The sequence below is a fragment of the Ambystoma mexicanum genome, chromosome 13 (assembly GCF_040938575.1).
Source record: "Ambystoma mexicanum isolate Mex_15411 chromosome 13, UKY_AmexF1_1, whole genome shotgun sequence".
In the NCBI taxonomy this organism is placed as follows: domain Eukaryota; kingdom Metazoa; phylum Chordata; class Amphibia; order Caudata; family Ambystomatidae; genus Ambystoma; species Ambystoma mexicanum.
The window spans coordinates 794130958-794148923 of record NC_090938.1 but is presented as its reverse complement, the minus strand read 5'-3'; the positions used below and the strand labels follow the sequence as shown (position 1 = coordinate 794148923).

The window sequence follows — 17966 nt, the reverse complement described above, 5'->3', positions numbered from 1 at the left end:
AAGACATACATGGCTCTCCCACCTCCACCTAAGACATCCCTGGCTCCCCCAGCTGCACCTAAGACATCCCTGGCTCTCCCAGCTCCACCTAAGACATCCCTGGCTCTCCCAGCTCCACCTTAGACATATCTGGCTCTCCCAGCTTCACCTAAGACATACATGGCTCTCCCACCTCCACCTAAGACACCCCTGGCTCTCCCAGCTCCACCTAAGACACCCCTGGCTCTCCCAGCTCCACCTAAGACATCCCTGGCTCTCCCAGCTCCACCTAAGACATCCCTGGCTCTCCCAGCTCCACCTAAGACACCACTGGCTCTCCCAGCTCCACCTTAGACATATCTGGCTCTCCCAGCTTCACCTAAGACATACATGTCTCTCCCACCTCCACCTAAGACACCCCTGGCTCTCCCAGCTCCACCTAAGACACCCCTGGCTCTCCCAGCTCCACCTAAGACATCCCCGGCTCTCCCAGCTCCACCTAAGTTGTGCTTGCGGGAAGTGCTTACAATTGATTCCTACGGACTCCACCTGTTTTTTAACAGGTTTTACGACATTATGAAAGTAGCATGCTGCCAGAAAACCAAGTGTTTTTGGAAGGCTGGGTGTAAAAGGCAGGTTTTAATGAGAGATCTCAGTCTCTGTTCAATGCTCTCGCTGCGCCTCCAGAAAAACATCAAAGAAGGTGCTAAGGAAGGCATAACACCTTTACGCCTGCCATTAGCACCCTTGTCGACACTATGGGGGGCGGGAAAATGTGGCTCTTTGTGTTAAATTGGGTTGGGCAATGATTGGTTGGTTCAGCGGGTTTTGTTTTTTACTATAGCGCCTAGAGCGAATGCTTGTGTGTGTGCCTTGGTGGGGAGCCATCTGGGCGGGTGTCTCGGAGTTCACGTCGAATGCTAGAATGAAGACGTTCTCCCCTGCACCACCCACGGCTCTGGTTTGTGACGGCAGGGCTGGGGCTGGCACACGGAATCAGCAGTTTACGGAAGCAAGGACGCGCTTCTGGCAGCATACAGATTTTAACGGGAAGGGGTTATATTTTCTCGTTGGTTGCGAGAGACGGGTTGTAGCGCATTCCAGAAGACCCAGGGCCACATTTTGAAGAAAAGAGCACATTGCGTCCAGGGGACCCGCTATGTTTGAACTTGAATGCACAAAGGTGCACGCCTAGACACGGAGTTGTGGTTGCGGCCCGGGAGTTGGGCTGGAGTGCGCCTTGTGTAGCCGGGAGAAGTGTGGCTAGCAGACCGCCTGCTAGACAAGCTAGTCCATTTCAGCGGCGTGTGTCCATTTTAGGAGGGCCGGGGGTCGTTATCAGTGACCTTTAGGCTGGCAGCTTTTCAGGGAGTGTAACACCAAAGCGTAGTTATTATAAGCTATAGACCTTTAAATGAGGACCGCGATATAGTTCTGTGTCTTAAGGTTGGGGGGGGGGGGTAATGGAGAGAACCCCCCCTGGCACATGGGCTGACCGTCATGAAGCCAAACAGTTCCTCTTTTTCAGGGAGCTCACATTGTTCATCTCTTTGTCGGTATTCTTGGGGGCACTTGAATCCATGTCGATGAGCGTCGGGCTACATTCATTTCCTAACAGAAGGGTGTTGAGTACTGTGTGTATCGTCGTGGGGGGTGGGGGGCAGGGGGTTCACGTATTTCTCTTTCAGGGTGAGAGGGTGGTATCGGTGTGGGCAGCGTGAACCCAAGAGGCCCCCGGGAGACTTGGACTATAACAATAGACCTGTGGGGTCTCACACCGCCGTCTGTGGAATGGTACCGCCCAAATGCCTTCATAAAGCAGCCGTGCCCACCTACTCCAGAGCTAGAGGTGGGGTGGACTACAGCTCCCAGAGGCGCCTGCGCAGTGACGTCCGTCCGCCAGCTGCCGGAGCCGGCCAATGGGCGCCCTGGGCCCCTCCCCCCGCGGCCGGGCTGGTATTTCAGCGCCCGGCCCCGCTCCCTCGTCGGCTCTTCCCCTGCTGTTGCGTCAGCCGCCCGAACCTGCCGAATAATCCACTGTCCGCGAACCTTTCACCGGCTCCAGCACCAGCAGTCAGCAAGCAAGCAAGCAAGCAAGCAAGCAAGCATGCGGGAGATCGTGCACATCCAGGCCGGCCAGTGCGGCAACCAGATCGGGGCCAAGGTGACTGGCGGGGGGGCAGGGGCTTCTGAGCTTTCTTTCTTAGCATTCCCCTTGCCTTGTCCAATGTACTGTCAGTGTTTCCTAGTGTAAAATAATGTCAGCTTTGGGACCCGGTCCAGGTCTGCAGCAGGCTGCTGCTTGCTTTATCTTCTCCATTGTCCCGGTCTTCCCTGGAAATGCTGCTGCCTTCCTTTGTTTCCCAGTGACACGGGCCATCCTGCGGGATTCCCGGTAAACCGTCCTGACAGTATACATCCGGGCCGAGGTGTCCTGCTGTGCGTGCATCTCTTCTAGCCTGCACGGGCTAGGTGTTCGCAGAATGCACTCCGGGCCCCCCAGATGCAGCCTCCCCCCATCCCATCAGATGGCGCTATCATTCCCCACCCTCTCTTGGTGGGAACCGATGCATTCTAGTCTCTGCTCTTGGAATGCAGGGGGGGGGGCTTCCCTGGAACTGTTGGATCTCTTTCCAGGGAACCCGAGCGCACCTGTATCTTCTGCCACTTGGGAAGGGGGGGTTCACACGCTTTGTGCCACAGTGCATGTTTATAAGCCACTGAGAGCACTAACGCATTCCGAGGAAAGCCGGGTGTCTCTGATCATCTTTCGATATTTTGGTATTCGATGTTAATTCCAGTCCCGGAGCCCGCATATATAAGTGCCCGTTTAAAAAAAGCCCCGATTGGCAGAAAGCTGTAGAAAATCGACCCCTTGAAACCTCCCCGATTTTTGTGCATTCGGGTATTTTGGGGGTGTCCAGGGTGACATGCAAATAAAGAAAGAAAGGCTGTGCCTGCTTCTTGGAAACGGGGGGGGGGGTAATCCGTGTGTGCACTTCTGCTGCCCTTCTGTCAGCGATTAAGGCCCGCAGCACATGCCCGGGGGAGGGGTGGAAACGTGGTCCGTTATCTGGGCACAAAGGCCTCCTGGCGCCATTTTTTGGGAGGAAACCCGCTCGGCTCCTCCCGTTTTTGAATCGCTTCAAAATATGGCTGAGCTCAGCCGTTGCTTTGCATCTGGCCCCCGCTTGTTCATAGGTCTTTCTTCTCCAACTCTGCCCCCCCCCCGCCCCTTTACTCTGCTCCCAATGAATGGATCTGTTGTGCGCCTCCTTAGGGGAGGGGGGGGCGACCATTCTGCTCGATGAACGTGGGGGTACCGACTAGTGACGAGACCCTCGGGGTGCTTCCTGCCAGATGGGCGGCGCCCCCTGCCCACCCCCCTCCCCGCATAGGAAACAAAGAAGTCATGACATTGATTGTATCAAGAAAGAACAGGGGCGACAATACATTAAAGAATGGAAGTGTGTGGGGGGGGGTGCAGATTACGCTCATTTCGAAGACAGGGGCGCGACATTTCTAGAATACTTTTGTGATGAGTGGCTTTTAGGGGGTAACGTTATGGGCGCTCTAGGAAATTTCATCGTGCGTCCCTGCCCCCCCCCCCCCCCGCCCTTCTTTGTCTGTAGCTTCGTGGACCCCCCCTATCTTTGGAATGTTAGGTTTATGGTGGATGCATGCACCCCCAGACACCAGCCCTGAAGGAAAGGGCGGTGGTCCCTTTGTGGCAGAATGAAGGAGACCCGCCCCGATGCATTCACGGCATAGCTGAGCCGACCCCTCAGATGTCAGGGGTGCCCCTCCCCCACTTTCTCACCCGCATGGCAAGAGAGCCAGGCACCTGCCGCCCCGTCCCTGGGGTCGCCGGCTATTTCTGGCACCGCTGCCCCTCCCCAGCAACTGCAAGGAAACCCAAGCGCTATGTGTGGCTGCGACCCCTGCCCAATAACGCTGCCCCCCCCATTCTATCGCATAGTAACACTTCATCTGCTAACGTATGGAGATTCATTACATCCTGTGCTTGCCAGCTGGGGGAATCGTGGGGAGGGGAGGAGGAGCACGGTAAGAGGAGTAACCCCCCCTCCCCCCCAAAAAAAAACATGCGCGCAAATGTGATATTAATGTAGACCCAAATAATTGTATCTAAGTATGGCAAATTTACACTCAAAGCAGCTCTTCTGTTTTGGAATCAAAATGTTGTCCCAACTATTCTTTATGGCATGGAAACGCAAATTTTACCAACTGCATTTCTTAACCGCTTAGAATCCAAATTTTGGCGAGCCATCTTGCATCTACCGCAATGTATTCCTGGGGCAATGATGCGTTATGAATTGGGCTTAACCTCATTAAGTGCCCATCATAATTGGCGCCTATGCGCTTTATTGCGTAAATGTTTGCTTTCAACACAGGACAATTCTGCCTTGTCGGCCATCTCCAGTTACATACTAAACTCAGCAGAAAAATTCCCGAAACAGTGGTCTTCAAATGTTCTCTCTATTATGGTAAAGGCCGATATTTCTTTGAGCCTTTTATTAGATCATCCAGAGAGAGCAAAGAAGAAAGTCCACATGATGGACTGGATTGAAACCCGAGTAAAGTGTTTAACCTATAGAGACTTTGATCCTGCAATATTTGGTCCTAAATCTTATAAAGACATTGCCTCGTACCTGTGCCTGTCGCCTTCTTCTGCTATTAGATCTGAGATCCTGAGGCTGCGGTTTAACATCTGGCCCACTAGGGAAGTCAAAGTAAGAAGGAGACAAATCACATCAGACTTTAATTGGTGCAGGTTTTGTCGAAACACAACAATTGTTGAAACCTTGCAACATTTACTATTGGAGTGCACAGCCCCTAAACTTCTGAGTTTAAGAAACATGCACTTTGCTAAATATTTTGTGTATTTTTCACAAATAGACCCAAGTAATAGATGGGTCGCTCTGGCTGCAACTGAATGTATGGGTATAAGGATTGCTACTATCAATTTTTTAAAATCTCTAAACCTGGAATGATTGATATACACCATGTTAACCAACACTTTTAAATTGTGAAAACTTGATGTGGAAGATGGTTGTAATTGTAAACGTTTGTTTTATTGATTTAATGTTTTTACTTAAGCAAGAATGGATTTTTGTAACATGTATAAAATTGAAAAAGTTGTTGTAATACAACTATATTCAATAATAAAAAAAAAAAAAAAAAAAAAAATGTAGACATTTCTCGGGAATCTGTTGTGTTTCGGCGCACCTCTTCCTCGGGAGCAAAACGGTGTATATCATGATTCATAAGCTGTAGGATGGGGGGCGGGGGGCGTTTTCTGGCCCCTGCTACACTAAACCTGCTCATATATCTTACATATTGAGAGCATTTAAAGTGCCCGCAAGATACTATCACATCGTAGCATATAGTATAGCCCCCCCCTCTTATGTCTGGCGCATTGTAGCAATGCCCCGTGTGTGCACAGAAGACCTGGCATAGGTGCATGATAGCAACGCCACGTGTATCGCTGAGGGCACGTATAGAATCCGCCGCCATGCCCTGCACAGGGTACAGTATAGAGATGACCCGCCCCCCCCCCTATCTGCTGCCCTGGTGCCCCCCTCTTCTGTTCAGTGCATCCTTCCACGCCTGCCACGTCACGATGCTTCCCAAGCCCTGGCCTTCCTTGGACCCCGCCCCACTCCCTCCCACCCTCTGACAGCTGTGCAGCTGGTGTTATCTGGCATCGGCAGTGCAGGTTTGGTGAGGGGGCGGAGGGCTCCATAGGGACCTCCGCCCCCCACACCCAGTGTAATATCAATGGGGGCTGGGGCCTGGGGGTGTTGGCATACACCCACAGACGTGGGGACTGAAATAATGCCACTCTTTGGCAAAGGGAGCCACAGTGTGGCTTGGACATGGAACGGGCTGCTTCTTGACGTTAAAAGGTCAAATGTACTAGAAGAGCACAGCTGCGTGAGTGGCGCCCGGGGCTTTTGCCATCTGGTGCCCCCTGTCCCCGCACTTGCCCCCAGGCGTAACTTTAGTGCAGTCTCCATGGGTTGGGGCTCGCTCAGCAGATCCAGGAGTTTCCCGGCCAATATCACTGGCACCCGAAAAACTGGGGCGGTCCACGGCAGCTCCTCGAGTGCCTCGATACAAGGTGATGATGCCATGGTGCCCCCCGCCTAGTCAAGGCCTGCGTGCGGGGGAAAATCAGGTCCTGGGACAGAGGTGGGCTGCATGATGGAGATGAACTCGAGGTGGTGTTTTGCCTGAGCTTCCTCCAAGTCTAGCCGTGAGGTGTGACCTGCCTCATTGGGGTGGGGTGTGACCTGCCACATTGGCCTTGGGGTGAGGTGGGACCTTCCACATTGGCTGCTTTCCTTTTGCCCCCTGGTCGCACTTCTCTTAACCTTTGCATCCTCTGTCTCTGGTGGGCCCAATGGTGGCTGTGTGTTGGGGTTCCAGTAACACGCATCCTCTGTCTCTGGTGGGCCCATGGTGGCTGTGTGTTGGGGTTCCAGTAACACGCATCCTCTGTCTCTGGTGGGCCCAATGGTGGCTGTGTGTTGGGGTTCCAGTAACACGCATCCTCTGTCTCTGGTGGGCCCATGGTGGCTGTGTGTTGGATATCCACTAATATGGTCACCGAAAAATGGCAGTTTCTGCAAAAACGACGTGGTGTGACTTGGTAAGTGTTTCCATTATACCACACAAGGGGAGAGGGGGTGTCGCATACCGCCCCCGCCCTCTTGTGCAGTATAATGGTTCCGGGGGTTGCAGGGGTGCCCTCCTCATCCATTTAAATGGATTGTGGGGGCCATACTACAGTCTTTTTGCTGCATTTTCTTTTTAAACACCCATTTTTGCAGCAACTTTATTGCATGGAACCGTATGCTGGCCTTGGGTGAGATGGAGTGCACATCATGTGTACCAGAAACTCCTGAGGCGATCAGGCGCGGTAGTGCGAGTGGGCCCTTGTGCACATCCGCTCTCTAACTTTCTCTCTCTCTCTCCCTCCCTCAGTTCTGGGAAGTCATCAGTGATGAGCACGGCATCGACCCGACGGGGACATACCATGGGGACAGTGACTTGCAGCTGGACCGCATCAGCGTCTACTACAACGAAGCAACAGGTGCGTCCCCTGGGGCGTATCTTCCTTCAAGACCCCCTTTCTTCTGGGAAGCTTGGGCAATCCACTGCTCTAGACCCCACTTGTGCTGGAGTTCTTGGGCAAATAGTGGCAGCTACAGTCTTGGGTTGACAACACAGAGTAGTCAGTCAAGGGACAATCACAAAACTGTTGATGCAAACCCTCCCAGCACTGTCTTACTTTATGTTTCACACTGTTATCCAGGAGTGGTGTGCTGCCAATGACCTCTGCCTCAATTCCAGTAAGACTGAGATTCTCCTCATTGGCACACCCGCTCCCTCCTTTCCTATTGCACTCTGGCCGGCCTCTCTTGGTCCTCTTCCTGCTCCCACCTGCGAGGCCAAAAACCTTGGTGTCATCTTCGACTCCACACTCTCCTTCTCTCCTCACATCTCTGACTTCTCCAAAAAGTCACACTACCAGCTGCACCTCCTCAGAGGTATTCTGCCTTTCCTGTCCTTCCCCCCAGAAGCTCACTGTCTCCAGAGCTCTGGTTCTGTCTAGGCTGGACTATTGCAACAGCCTCTTTCTAAATCTGCCTGCTTCTACTCTCCGCTCTCTGCAACTCATCCAGAACTGGACTGCAAGACTTGTCCTTGGCCTCAAGCCCAGGGACCGTAACTCTCCAGGACTGAAATCTCTACACTGGCTCCCAGAGGATTAAGTTCAAAACCCTCTGTATCATCCACAAGGCCTTCTGGGGCCTCAAAACCTTCAACTAGCTCTTCCTAAATATCTTCCTTCTCGAGCTCTTCGCTCATCCGCCTCCAACTCCCTCAGGGTCAGTCGCTTCTCCAAGAAACAAGTTGGTGGTAGATCTCTTTCCTCGGCGGGCGCCTCCCTCTGGAACAGTCTCCCTTAAACTTTAGGAGAACCATCTCCGGTTCCGGAAGCACCTCAAAACCTTTCTCTTTGCTTTTGCTTTCCCCACCTCTCTCCTCTGCTGACCTCCTGGCTGAAACTAGTACTGCACGGGCTACCTGGACACGCTCTGATCACGGGCCCAGGTCACACACCCGCAATGCCCACCTGGCAACCCCCGCACTTGAGGACTGTTCTGTATCCCTACAGTCCCCTTACCAGACCTTGATAGCTGATGTCCGCACTTACCTATGCACTTGCCACATGCTGGCCGTAATTTATATATATTTTTCACTATTGTTGTTATCTATTCCCATGTACTGCACTTCTCCTCCCTCCCCTTGCACTTGTGTGATCTGAATGACAGCTGGCCTAGTAGGGTTGTTGTCTGTCCCCCTTTGTTCCCCTCCCCTCCCTTGCCTTGTCACGCCTTGAAACACTTGTGTATAGGCGTGTTACAAATGCCATATCATATCATACATGTCAAACGCAACCTGTTCTATACACCCTGTGATGAGTCCAGTCTATCAGGTTTACAAGAGAAGTGAATTTGCTTTAGGGTGATTTGCCCGAAGGAGAATTCACCAGAACTTTTTTTTTTTTTACATCTTGATTTTGCCATATATATGGGGAGCTGGGGCCCCCCTCCCCTCCCCCTTAAACACTGTACATTATTTTTATATTAAAAACAGCCATCTGATAAATTTTTTAACTGGCCAGTTTCTCCTCCCCCCCCCCCCCCCCTCCACACACTCCCCCCTGTTTGAAGAGCACTGGATTAAACAAAGAAAACCACATAGGGAAAAATAAAATCAGGAAGGGGACAGTATAATTAAAAAAAGGAGTGCTCTGGGTACCCCATCGTCAGTAGCTTTCAAAGTTAGGATAGATGCTAATGCTGCTTCCCGAACAAACAATTAAGTATAATGCGGAAAGGCAGATGAACTATAAGACGACTGAGCTGAAAAGCCCCGTTATGTGCCAAGCATACTTCTCAAACATGCACACTGAGAAGAGACGGAAGAACATGGGGGCACACTCTCCTAGTAAAGGGCGCAACAGAAACTTGATGAAAAATTGCCGCTTAGTATCAGTACATAACAAAAGCATTTAAAAGATTTCCAATAATAATCCAGTAAGCCTTGAAAAGGCGCCAAAGAAGGCTTGAAACACGTTCTGCTCGGTGCAAGACCGTGTATTGTGAATAACATGATGAGCACTGAGATAATGGGGAATTGGACTAAGCATGAGGAGAGGGGTGCATGGAATGTCGGCCATCTTGAAGCATGCTGAACATTGTCCTGTTGCCATTTTCTGCACAGGTGGGAAGTATGTGCCTCGAGCCATCCTGGTGGACTTGGAGCCTGGCACCATGGATTCTGTGCGGTCGGGCCCCTTCGGCCAGATCTTCAGACCAGACAACTTCGTCTTCGGTAAGAAAGGGCACAGGGGCAGGTGGAGGGCGGATGCAGCAGCGAGGCGATGGTTCATGGTGTTGGGCATGCTCTGGGATGCTTGTGGCAGTGCTGCAGGTGTGTGTGTGTGTGTGTGTGTGTTCTAAAGAGCCTGCATACTTTTCTGTCTGCTTCTAACTCTGGAATCCCATTATTTCTTTTAAAGGGACATTTAAGTCTGTGGCAAATAATGCTTTTATTTATTGCAGCATGAACTATACATTACAGACATCAAAATAAAGATATGATGGGTGGGAGCTAAAAGCGGCTCCTGTAATCTGGCATCGCCCACTAAGCCGGAGCCGATACAAAGCAAGGTGAACCTCCAGCTTCCACAAAGTTATAACTTTGACCCATTATGGGGAAAGCTTTTTGCTTCAAATGTCTTCTATACATGGCCTGAAGCTCCTGTTATACACAGTTAATGTCACGTAGGCAGGTTACTTCAGGGCCAGGTACAAAGGGGCGCTTCTTTTCTGAACCCGGTCCTTAGCATGCCAATCAAAATACCCTCCTGATAGTAGGTGGTGTCCACTAGTAGCTCTCTTCCAGGCTGCCAGCAATATCTGTTCCAGCACCGGATTAGTTTCCGCATGCATGACCCCATTGCCGGAAGTTGGCCCGTACAGGTGTAGCCCATGGGAGGGTATTTCTACTCTGCTACCAGGCTGGAGAGGCCCCACTTTACACAAGATTCCCTCCCCAGACCAGTTGTAGAAGAAAGAACATGCTAGGAAAGAAAGCGACATGGGTCACGCCCCGATTTGCAAATCAGTGCCACATGACACTGGCATGATGTTATCCATTGTCTATCAGCACATCTGCAATATCAAGCATCCTGCAACGATATAATAAGATTTAGTGGGCATCGCCTCCCCGACAGGTCTGTCGAAGACTTCACGACAGCAGTCCAGGAGGCAATCGGGAGCAGCGTTCCGAAGCAGAAGACAACCCGATGTTCCATCTACGACCTACCGAGAGGCATCCAACAGTCAATCGCCGACAAGAACCGGGCCCGACTCCAGTGGCAGAAGTCCTACACGCCTGATCTGCAGAAGTACAACACGCTCACAAGACTGCTGTGGGAACAGATCCGACAGCACTGTGGAGAGAAGTGGGAGGCCGCAACAGCCAAGCTGAAGGAGGCGGACAACTGTGTGGAAAATGACTCGTTGCCTGACTGGGAAGAAGGAGCCAAGCCCACCAATCCAGGGACGAACCCACCTTGCATGCAGCAACAAGGACAAGGCAGAGGTCCTTGCCGAGACACTTGAGGCTTTGTTCACCCCGAACAAGGTAAGTAGGCTCTCAGACGGAGTGGAGGAAGCAGTTGAGAAGTATCTTGCGGAAGACCGAACCGGGTTGGGAGCAGAAGACATCAAGGAGTGCACAAGCTCGGAGGTAGCAGGACTTGCAGAAAAGCTGCCGTACAGCAAGGCACCAGGGAGCGACGGAATAACCAACCTGGCATCAAGAACCTCCCACCAGCATCAATGGAACACCTCACAGAGATCTTCAATGCATGCATGAGGCTCTAGCACTTCCCGAGTTCCTGGAAAGAAGCAAGGGTCATTGTTTTCCCAAAGGCCGGCAAACCACTGAGGGATCCTGCAAACTACCACCCCATCAGCCTGCTCTCTGGATTATCAAAACTCCTGGAGAAGGTCCTCCTCGCTCGAGTGACTTCGCCTCTGAAAGAAATCTACTAGCAAAGGAACAGTTTGGGTTTTGAAAGGAGCATGCAACAACCCATCAGCTACTGAGAGTGTTGGACACCATCAGCCACGGATTCAACATCAGGAAGTCCCCAGGAATCGTCTTCCTGGATGTTGCCAAAGCATTCAACCGACTCTGGCACAAGGGACTTCTGCACAAGATGATTGGCCTGGGATTTCCGAACTACCTGGTGAAGACGATTGCAAGCTACCTGGGAGGCCGCACCTTCCATGTCGCCATGCGGCCTGAGATGTCCTCATGACATCCCATCCGAGCAGGCGTGCCACAGGGATCGAACCTCAGACCCTTCCTATTCAACCTCTTCACCAACGACATCCCGACAGATCTCCACAAGACGGACCTTGCGCTGTATGCAGACGATGTTCAGTCATCTCCCAGTCATCCAGCGAAAAGGAAGTGGTGAAGAACCTGCAAGCTTCATTGGATACCATCGCAAAGTGGTACAGCGACTGGCAGATAGAATTTAACACCAGCAAGACAACTGCAACGCTGTTCACCAGAAAGAAGATCAAGGAACACCCACACATCAGCCTCAACAGGGAGACCATCAAATGGGAGAGCAGCAGCCGCTACCTCGGTGTGACCCTGGACAGCAAACTCAACTGGGAAAGCCACATCGAGAATACTCAGCAAAAGGCAACAGGAAAAATGGCAGCGCTGTACCCACTCCTGAAGACCAAGTCCATGCCCCTCCGGACAAAGATCAACGTCTACAAGGCGATCATCAGACCAACCCTGACGTATGCCTCCCCAGCACGGATGACCTGCCATGTGCGACACCGGAAGAGTCTTGAGATAGTCCAGAACAAGGCCCTGCGGATATCGTCTGGAGCTCCAATCTTCACAAGGATAGCAGACCTTCACAGAGACCTGGACATCGAGATGTTGAACGAACATTTAGCAAAGCTGAGTAAGAACTTCTGCCAAGGACTGTATCAGAACCTGAACCCTGTGATCAGAAGACTCACTGCCGCCACTGCAAATCCCTTCGACTGCTACCTGCGGCCCATCACTGCGAAGACCCTGTGAAACCAGCCCTACTGTGACAGGACCGCGCAGACCAAGAAGAATACTAACCCACGACTACATACTCAACCCGAGAAGATGGAGTAATGAGGCTCAAGCTGCGGTATCCAAAAATCACAGCTGATGGTTTTATCCATCAGTAAGAAGAAGAAGCGCTCGCCTTCCCGGGGCACGGCTTGAAGAGGGGTCAGGGGGAGATATTCGGGGCTGGAGAGTGTCTATGCCATGCATTGCAGCCCCCCTCGCTCTCACACCAGCGTGGATGCTGCTACATGCTTCAGGCCATCTGCTGGAAGAGAGCTCCTAGAGGACCGGCTGGGATGAGAGCTCCCCGTATGACAGACAGTAATACCTACAGATGCAGCCGGCAGCGGAGGACTGCCCCAGGTTTCTCCTCTCACCCCCACATTCTTGTCCCAGGTCTGCTTTCTCTGATTTGGCACCCTCTCACTCTCCTGCCAGCCATGGACCTCCCTGTGGCGCCGCACTTTGTGACCCACGCCTTGGATGGTGGTCATGGGCAGGAGTCACCCAGCACCCACCCACCCCTGCCAGGCGAGGCTTGCCTCTCTCCAACACGTGGCACCCGTGATGCGCTTTTCTGGTCAGTCCCCCTCTTCAACCGGCCTATCTGCAGGGACCTGCATATGCCCATTGGAGCCTGGCGCTCCACCGTCCCACCTGCCAGCATGGACACATGCTAAATACCCCTCTGGTGTGGCAGAGGCAATCCTCGACACGTGATACCTATGCCCACTGTCACATCGAGCTGGGTGTCCCTCATGCTGCCACCTCAGTCCTTCAGTGCTCGAGATATCAAGCCTTCGCCCCAATTTCTTCTGCCACCTGGGCCCCCTCTTCCCACCACACCGCATCTTATCCCTGGCCTGCCTTGTTGACCAGGTGGCCCCAGGACTGCCTCCCACATACAGTCTGTGAACAATGGGCTGCAAGACTGCCCCACATCCTGTTTGCGGGGCACGGCCTGGTAGGACCTGCCACTGCCAGGATTAGTGGGCCGTGGCAGCCCAAGAGGAACTTCACTCCACTATCTCCCTTTCCCCCAACAGGGACTTGCCCCGGGGGAGTGTGGATGTGCCCACGGCAGTGGTCCTCCAGCAGTAAAATTGGTCTCCCTCCCCCCCACACCCCTACTCTCCTTTGCAATACAAAGCATCCGGAGAGCCACAATACAGACCATGCCAGTCGCTAACCATGGCCTTGTGGTCGCCACCTAAGAATGAGTTTTCTTAAACTTAATTGGGAAACCTGTATGAAGTGCTAGTAGGCCTAGCGATTCCCCAAGGCTATGGGGTAAGAGATGACGCTCGCATGTGTCCCCTCAACAGTCTACCTTGGCAAGCGTGCCCCATGGATAGGTGGCCTGGAAAAATATCTGCCCAGAGAATAGGATGCTCGAGTGAATGTGTGTTTTGCGAGGCGTGAAACGCACTTAGAATGGTGCCCCCTTGCCCCATAGCACTCCATGGTAAATCTATCCCCTGTGTGGTATCTAGATATATGTGCTGCAGAACGTTCATGACTGTTGGCAGAAGTTGATCCTAGCCCTACCGCTGCCCCAGAGTCAATTGAGGGTAGTGGGCATGTGTTGCCTCCCGCGACTCTCTATGGCCATGCGGCACAACTATGTCTGGTGGTGGTGGAATGAAAGTAAGGGTGCTGAGTGTGGTGGCAGTATGTGATGACACGTTGAACTGGTGAGGTGGACTATCAAGTATGGCGACGTTTTTAAATATCTGTGGCACTCTGAAGTGACCCCCTGTTTTTTCTTTGCAGGTCAGAGTGGCGCAGGTAACAACTGGGCGAAGGGTCACTACACGGAGGGGGCAGAACTTGTAGACTCTGTGCTTGATGTGGTACGTAAGGAGGCCGAGAGCTGCGACTGCCTCCAGGGCTTCCAGCTCACCCACTCACTGGGTGGTGGCACCGGCTCTGGCATGGGCACCCTTCTCATCAGCAAGATCCGTGAGGAGTATCCTGATCGCATCATGAACACCTTCAGCGTGGTGCCCTCGCCTAAGGTCTCAGACACTGTGGTGGAACCCTACAATGCCACCCTTTCTGTCCACCAGCTGGTGGAGAACACCGACGAGACCTACTGCATTGACAACGAGGCCCTCTATGACATCTGCTTCCGCACCCTGAAGCTGACCACACCCACCTATGGTGACTTAAACCACCTGGTGTCGGCCACCATGAGTGGCGTCACCACCTGTCTGCGCTTTCCTGGCCAGCTCAACGCTGACCTTCGCAAGCTGGCAGTCAACATGGTGCCCTTCCCCCGCCTGCACTTCTTCATGCCAGGATTTGCCCCTCTCACCAGCCGGGGCAGCCAGCAGTACCGCGCCCTGACTGTGCCCGAGCTGACCCAGCAGGTCTTCGATGCCAAGAACATGATGGCGGCTTGCGACCCCCGACACGGCCGCTATCTCACTGTTGCCGCTGTCTTCCGTGGCCGCATGTCCATGAAAGAGGTGGACGAGCAGATGCTCAATGTCCAGAACAAGAACAGCAGCTACTTCGTGGAGTGGATCCCGAACAACGTCAAGACGGCGGTGTGCGACATCCCGCCGCGCGGCCTCAAGATGGCGGTCACCTTCATCGGCAACAGCACGGCCATCCAGGAGCTCTTCAAGCGCATCTCCGAGCAGTTCACCGCCATGTTCCGCCGCAAGGCCTTCCTCCACTGGTACACCGGCGAGGGCATGGACGAGATGGAGTTCACAGAGGCCGAGAGCAACATGAACGACCTGGTCTCCGAGTACCAACAGTACCAGGACGCCACGGCCGAAGAGGAGGAGGATTTTGGGGAAGAGGTCGAAGAGGAGGCTTGAAATGCCCATCATTGTTAGGTCCGCGTGCGGGGGACACCATAACTTTATGCTTTATTTGCATTTCATTTTAGTTTCTCTCATTCCTCTCCAGTGTCAAATCCAGGCCCTCTTTCATGGTTGAGCTTTCTTGGACGGTGGAAGTGACGCAGACCACAGGGTTGGAAACAGGAAGTGATGACAGATAAGCCCCCTCCTCCGCTCCCTGCTCATTCTATGCCAGTCATGGGCTCCTTATTTTCTGGTCTTCTTCTCTCCCTAGCCTGTGCACTTGATCCAGTTCCAGACTGTTCTTGACACTGAGCCTTCCTTATAGGGTAGATGGCTCGCAGTTAAGCGCTCACCCCTGACATGGAGCAATCCTGCACTTAACAAGTTTTAATCTCTGCAGGGCCGACTCAGCCCTTCATTGTTCTCAGGTCGATAAATTGAGTACCATAACATTGGGTAATAATAACCACTCTTATTAAAGCACTTAAAAGCAGAGGAATGCAGCAAGAAGCGCTACAGAAGAAGCCTGATCTATAAGTACCGTTGTCCGCTTGTGTCTTTCTTGACCATATTCAGCTGAACCGTTCTTGACAAACCCCCAGATAGATGGCTTCCATCTTTGTTGTTGCTTTCTCAGTATTATTGTTGCACTGTTTCTCATTGGCTCGTCTAGTCTGTTAATTTCTCTAGCTGCTCCTGAGACAGATTGTATTTGGTCTTCAGGTTTACCGTTGCTTTATCTGTGCTGCTGCTGTCTGCCCTTTTGCTGTCTCAGAAACAGTCTGCTACTGACATAGATCATAAACGGTCTCCAGATTTTCCTGGTTAGTTTCCTAGGGTGCACTATGATGACAAACAACCTGGGCTTCTGCTTACACAGCAGGACCAACCAGGTTGCATGAACGACGTTTCCGGCTGAGAACATCAGCAGGCAATGCAAACCCAGAATGACTCCTACCTAACGACTCCATGGCGAATAGAAAGTGCCCTGGGGTGAACTGGGGTAGTCTCGTGCTCATAGGAAGCAATAGATATGTTCAGGGATGGGCAGCGTGTTGATGGGAGCAGCACCAAACACGGCCTAAGCCAAACTGGGATATGCAAAAGGTATCCTGGTGCTGCCAGCGTGGCAACATGTAGCTATAGCGTACACGCGCATGCGCTTAGCCCAGGCATGGCCATGTGTGCTGTTTTTTAAACCAGAAGGCTCCAGTTATGCAATGCCAGCTGCTGCTACCACATGTGTTGGACAGCGTCGGAGAGGATTTGTGACCGGCAGCATCATATGCTCCTGACATATGACAGCTTCCACCTCTAATTTGCCTCGGGATGGTGAAAATTAAAGCAGTATTAAAAATGAAGCTCCTTTCGGGTAAGGGTCTCAGGAGGATAGCTCAGCTGCAACGTGCTCGCCTTGGAAGCAAGACAACGCAGAGCAACACAGGTTCCATCCCCGGGTCCACGCTTAGAAACCTCAGGGTATTTAGCATGTTATAAATAACTTATCATATCACCCATTCCACTCAAGAATGTTCTAGGCTTGCTAAGATTGGCAGTCGTCTTCCAGCGTTCCCTACAACAGTCTGCCCCTGTTGGGTGGACCGCTGGTGCCACCACAAGAAGCCTACTTATACCAAGGTCTGATGAGGGAGATGCTTGCAACTTGTTTTAACTCTCCGGCCCATTAAAGGCAGGGGGTCTCCGATTTCTTCTCCAAAAGCTCTGCTGTGGGACTGAGTATGCATAGAGCCAGGAAGTGAGGCACATGAAGGACATGGTAGGGGGTATTGCCAGAATGTCTGCAATCCAGAGCCGCCATGGCCCACACTCTCCAGAGGGAGCCAAAGAGATGCCGGCTTTAGAAGTGAACCCCCGCCCCACAACCTTACCCTTTGCAGAGATGAAAACCTTTCTCCTGCAAAAAAAGCAATCCCTGACTGCTCGCCAGGAAGAGAAAAGGGACCCCTCGAGAGATCACTGATGGAGAGTACGTTATTTATTTTGGGGCCCTCACAGGAGAATGGGATCTTCTCAAGACGATACAGCACTGAAGCACAATGGACACCCTTGCATGGGAGTGCAGGGGTGGCAAGAGGGGGCAAATGAGCCAGAAGAAGATGGCTTCCTCCACCTATGAGTGGGGCAGCAGGCCTTTATAGAGCGATCCCGTAGTTGTTTTTGATAGCTAAACGGAAGAGGTCAATGTTTTGTTGACAGGTGCGCACTTGAAACCTTCCCCGGAAAGATTCACCCAGAAAGAGGGTTCCTGGTGCCATGGAAATGCTCAGTGGTAGTTGTCTTGCGCCAGATCCTCTCCTCAGGGGTGGCGCGACCACATCTTAGATTTCTGGCTTTTCTCCTTTGTTTACAGTCTCCTGTTGCTTTCTGTCTCTACCGCCCATTTCCCTTTTTTAAAAAAGTTCCTTCCATTTTGTTTTACGGCTGCTTTTTCATATTGAAAAGATAACAAACCTATGATGGAATAAAGAATTTTTTTTTTGTCCACGTGTCTCCTTGTGCTTTGTTCAGGGTATTACCAGGGTGTCGGGAGAGCCTGCGTGTGCCAGAAGCCTGTAGCACTCAACTGCCCTCCACCAACACTTGAGCAGTCACCCCCATGGCGGGGCATTAATGGGCTGGGACCCAAGTTACAGACCCAAGTAAAGCGAGGAAAGAATGCTCATGGGTCAGAGGAGTTTGGGAGCGGGGAGGTTTGGGGTAATGTGTGTGCTAGAGACCTGGGAGGGGAAAATAGCAGGCTTCCACAGCACAATGGGCTCGGAATACAGGCAGTTGCCTGCATTCCGAGCTCTCTGATTGGCAGGGAGGCACCATGACATCACCTTCTGGGTTCTAATGCTATCTAAAGACTGTTATGGTGGGAATGCCTAGAGCTTGAAACCAGGCACAATATCCATCCCTCCTTTACAG

General features: G+C 52.3%; 1 protein-coding gene across 1 annotated transcript; it reads left to right on the top strand.

The window, feature by feature from the left end:
• Positions 1–1939: 1939 nt before the first annotated feature.
• Positions 1940–17538, top strand: LOC138521998 (tubulin beta chain). Its single transcript, XM_069635190.1, has 4 exons — positions 1940–2143; positions 6988–7096; positions 9298–9408; positions 13990–17538. Exons 1-4 carry the CDS (start codon positions 2087–2089, stop codon positions 15045–15047), a joined length of 1335 nt encoding a protein of 444 aa, XP_069491291.1. The 5' UTR covers positions 1940–2086; the 3' UTR covers positions 15048–17538.
• The last annotated feature ends 428 nt before the right edge of the window (positions 17539–17966 follow it).

Excerpts from the sequence above, each read along its gene's own strand:
- LOC138521998 (XM_069635190.1), top strand. The coding sequence starts at position 2,087 with ATGCGGGAGATCGTGCACATCCAGGCCGGCCAGTGCGGCAACCAGATC. Across the intron at positions 2,144-6,987 it reads GCAACCAGATCGGGGCCAAG|TTCTGGGAAGTCATCAGTGA; the intron begins GTGACTGGCGGG and ends TCCCTCCCTCAG. Across the intron at positions 9,409-13,989 it reads ACCAGACAACTTCGTCTTCG|GTCAGAGTGGCGCAGGTAAC; the intron begins GTAAGAAAGGGC and ends TTTTCTTTGCAG.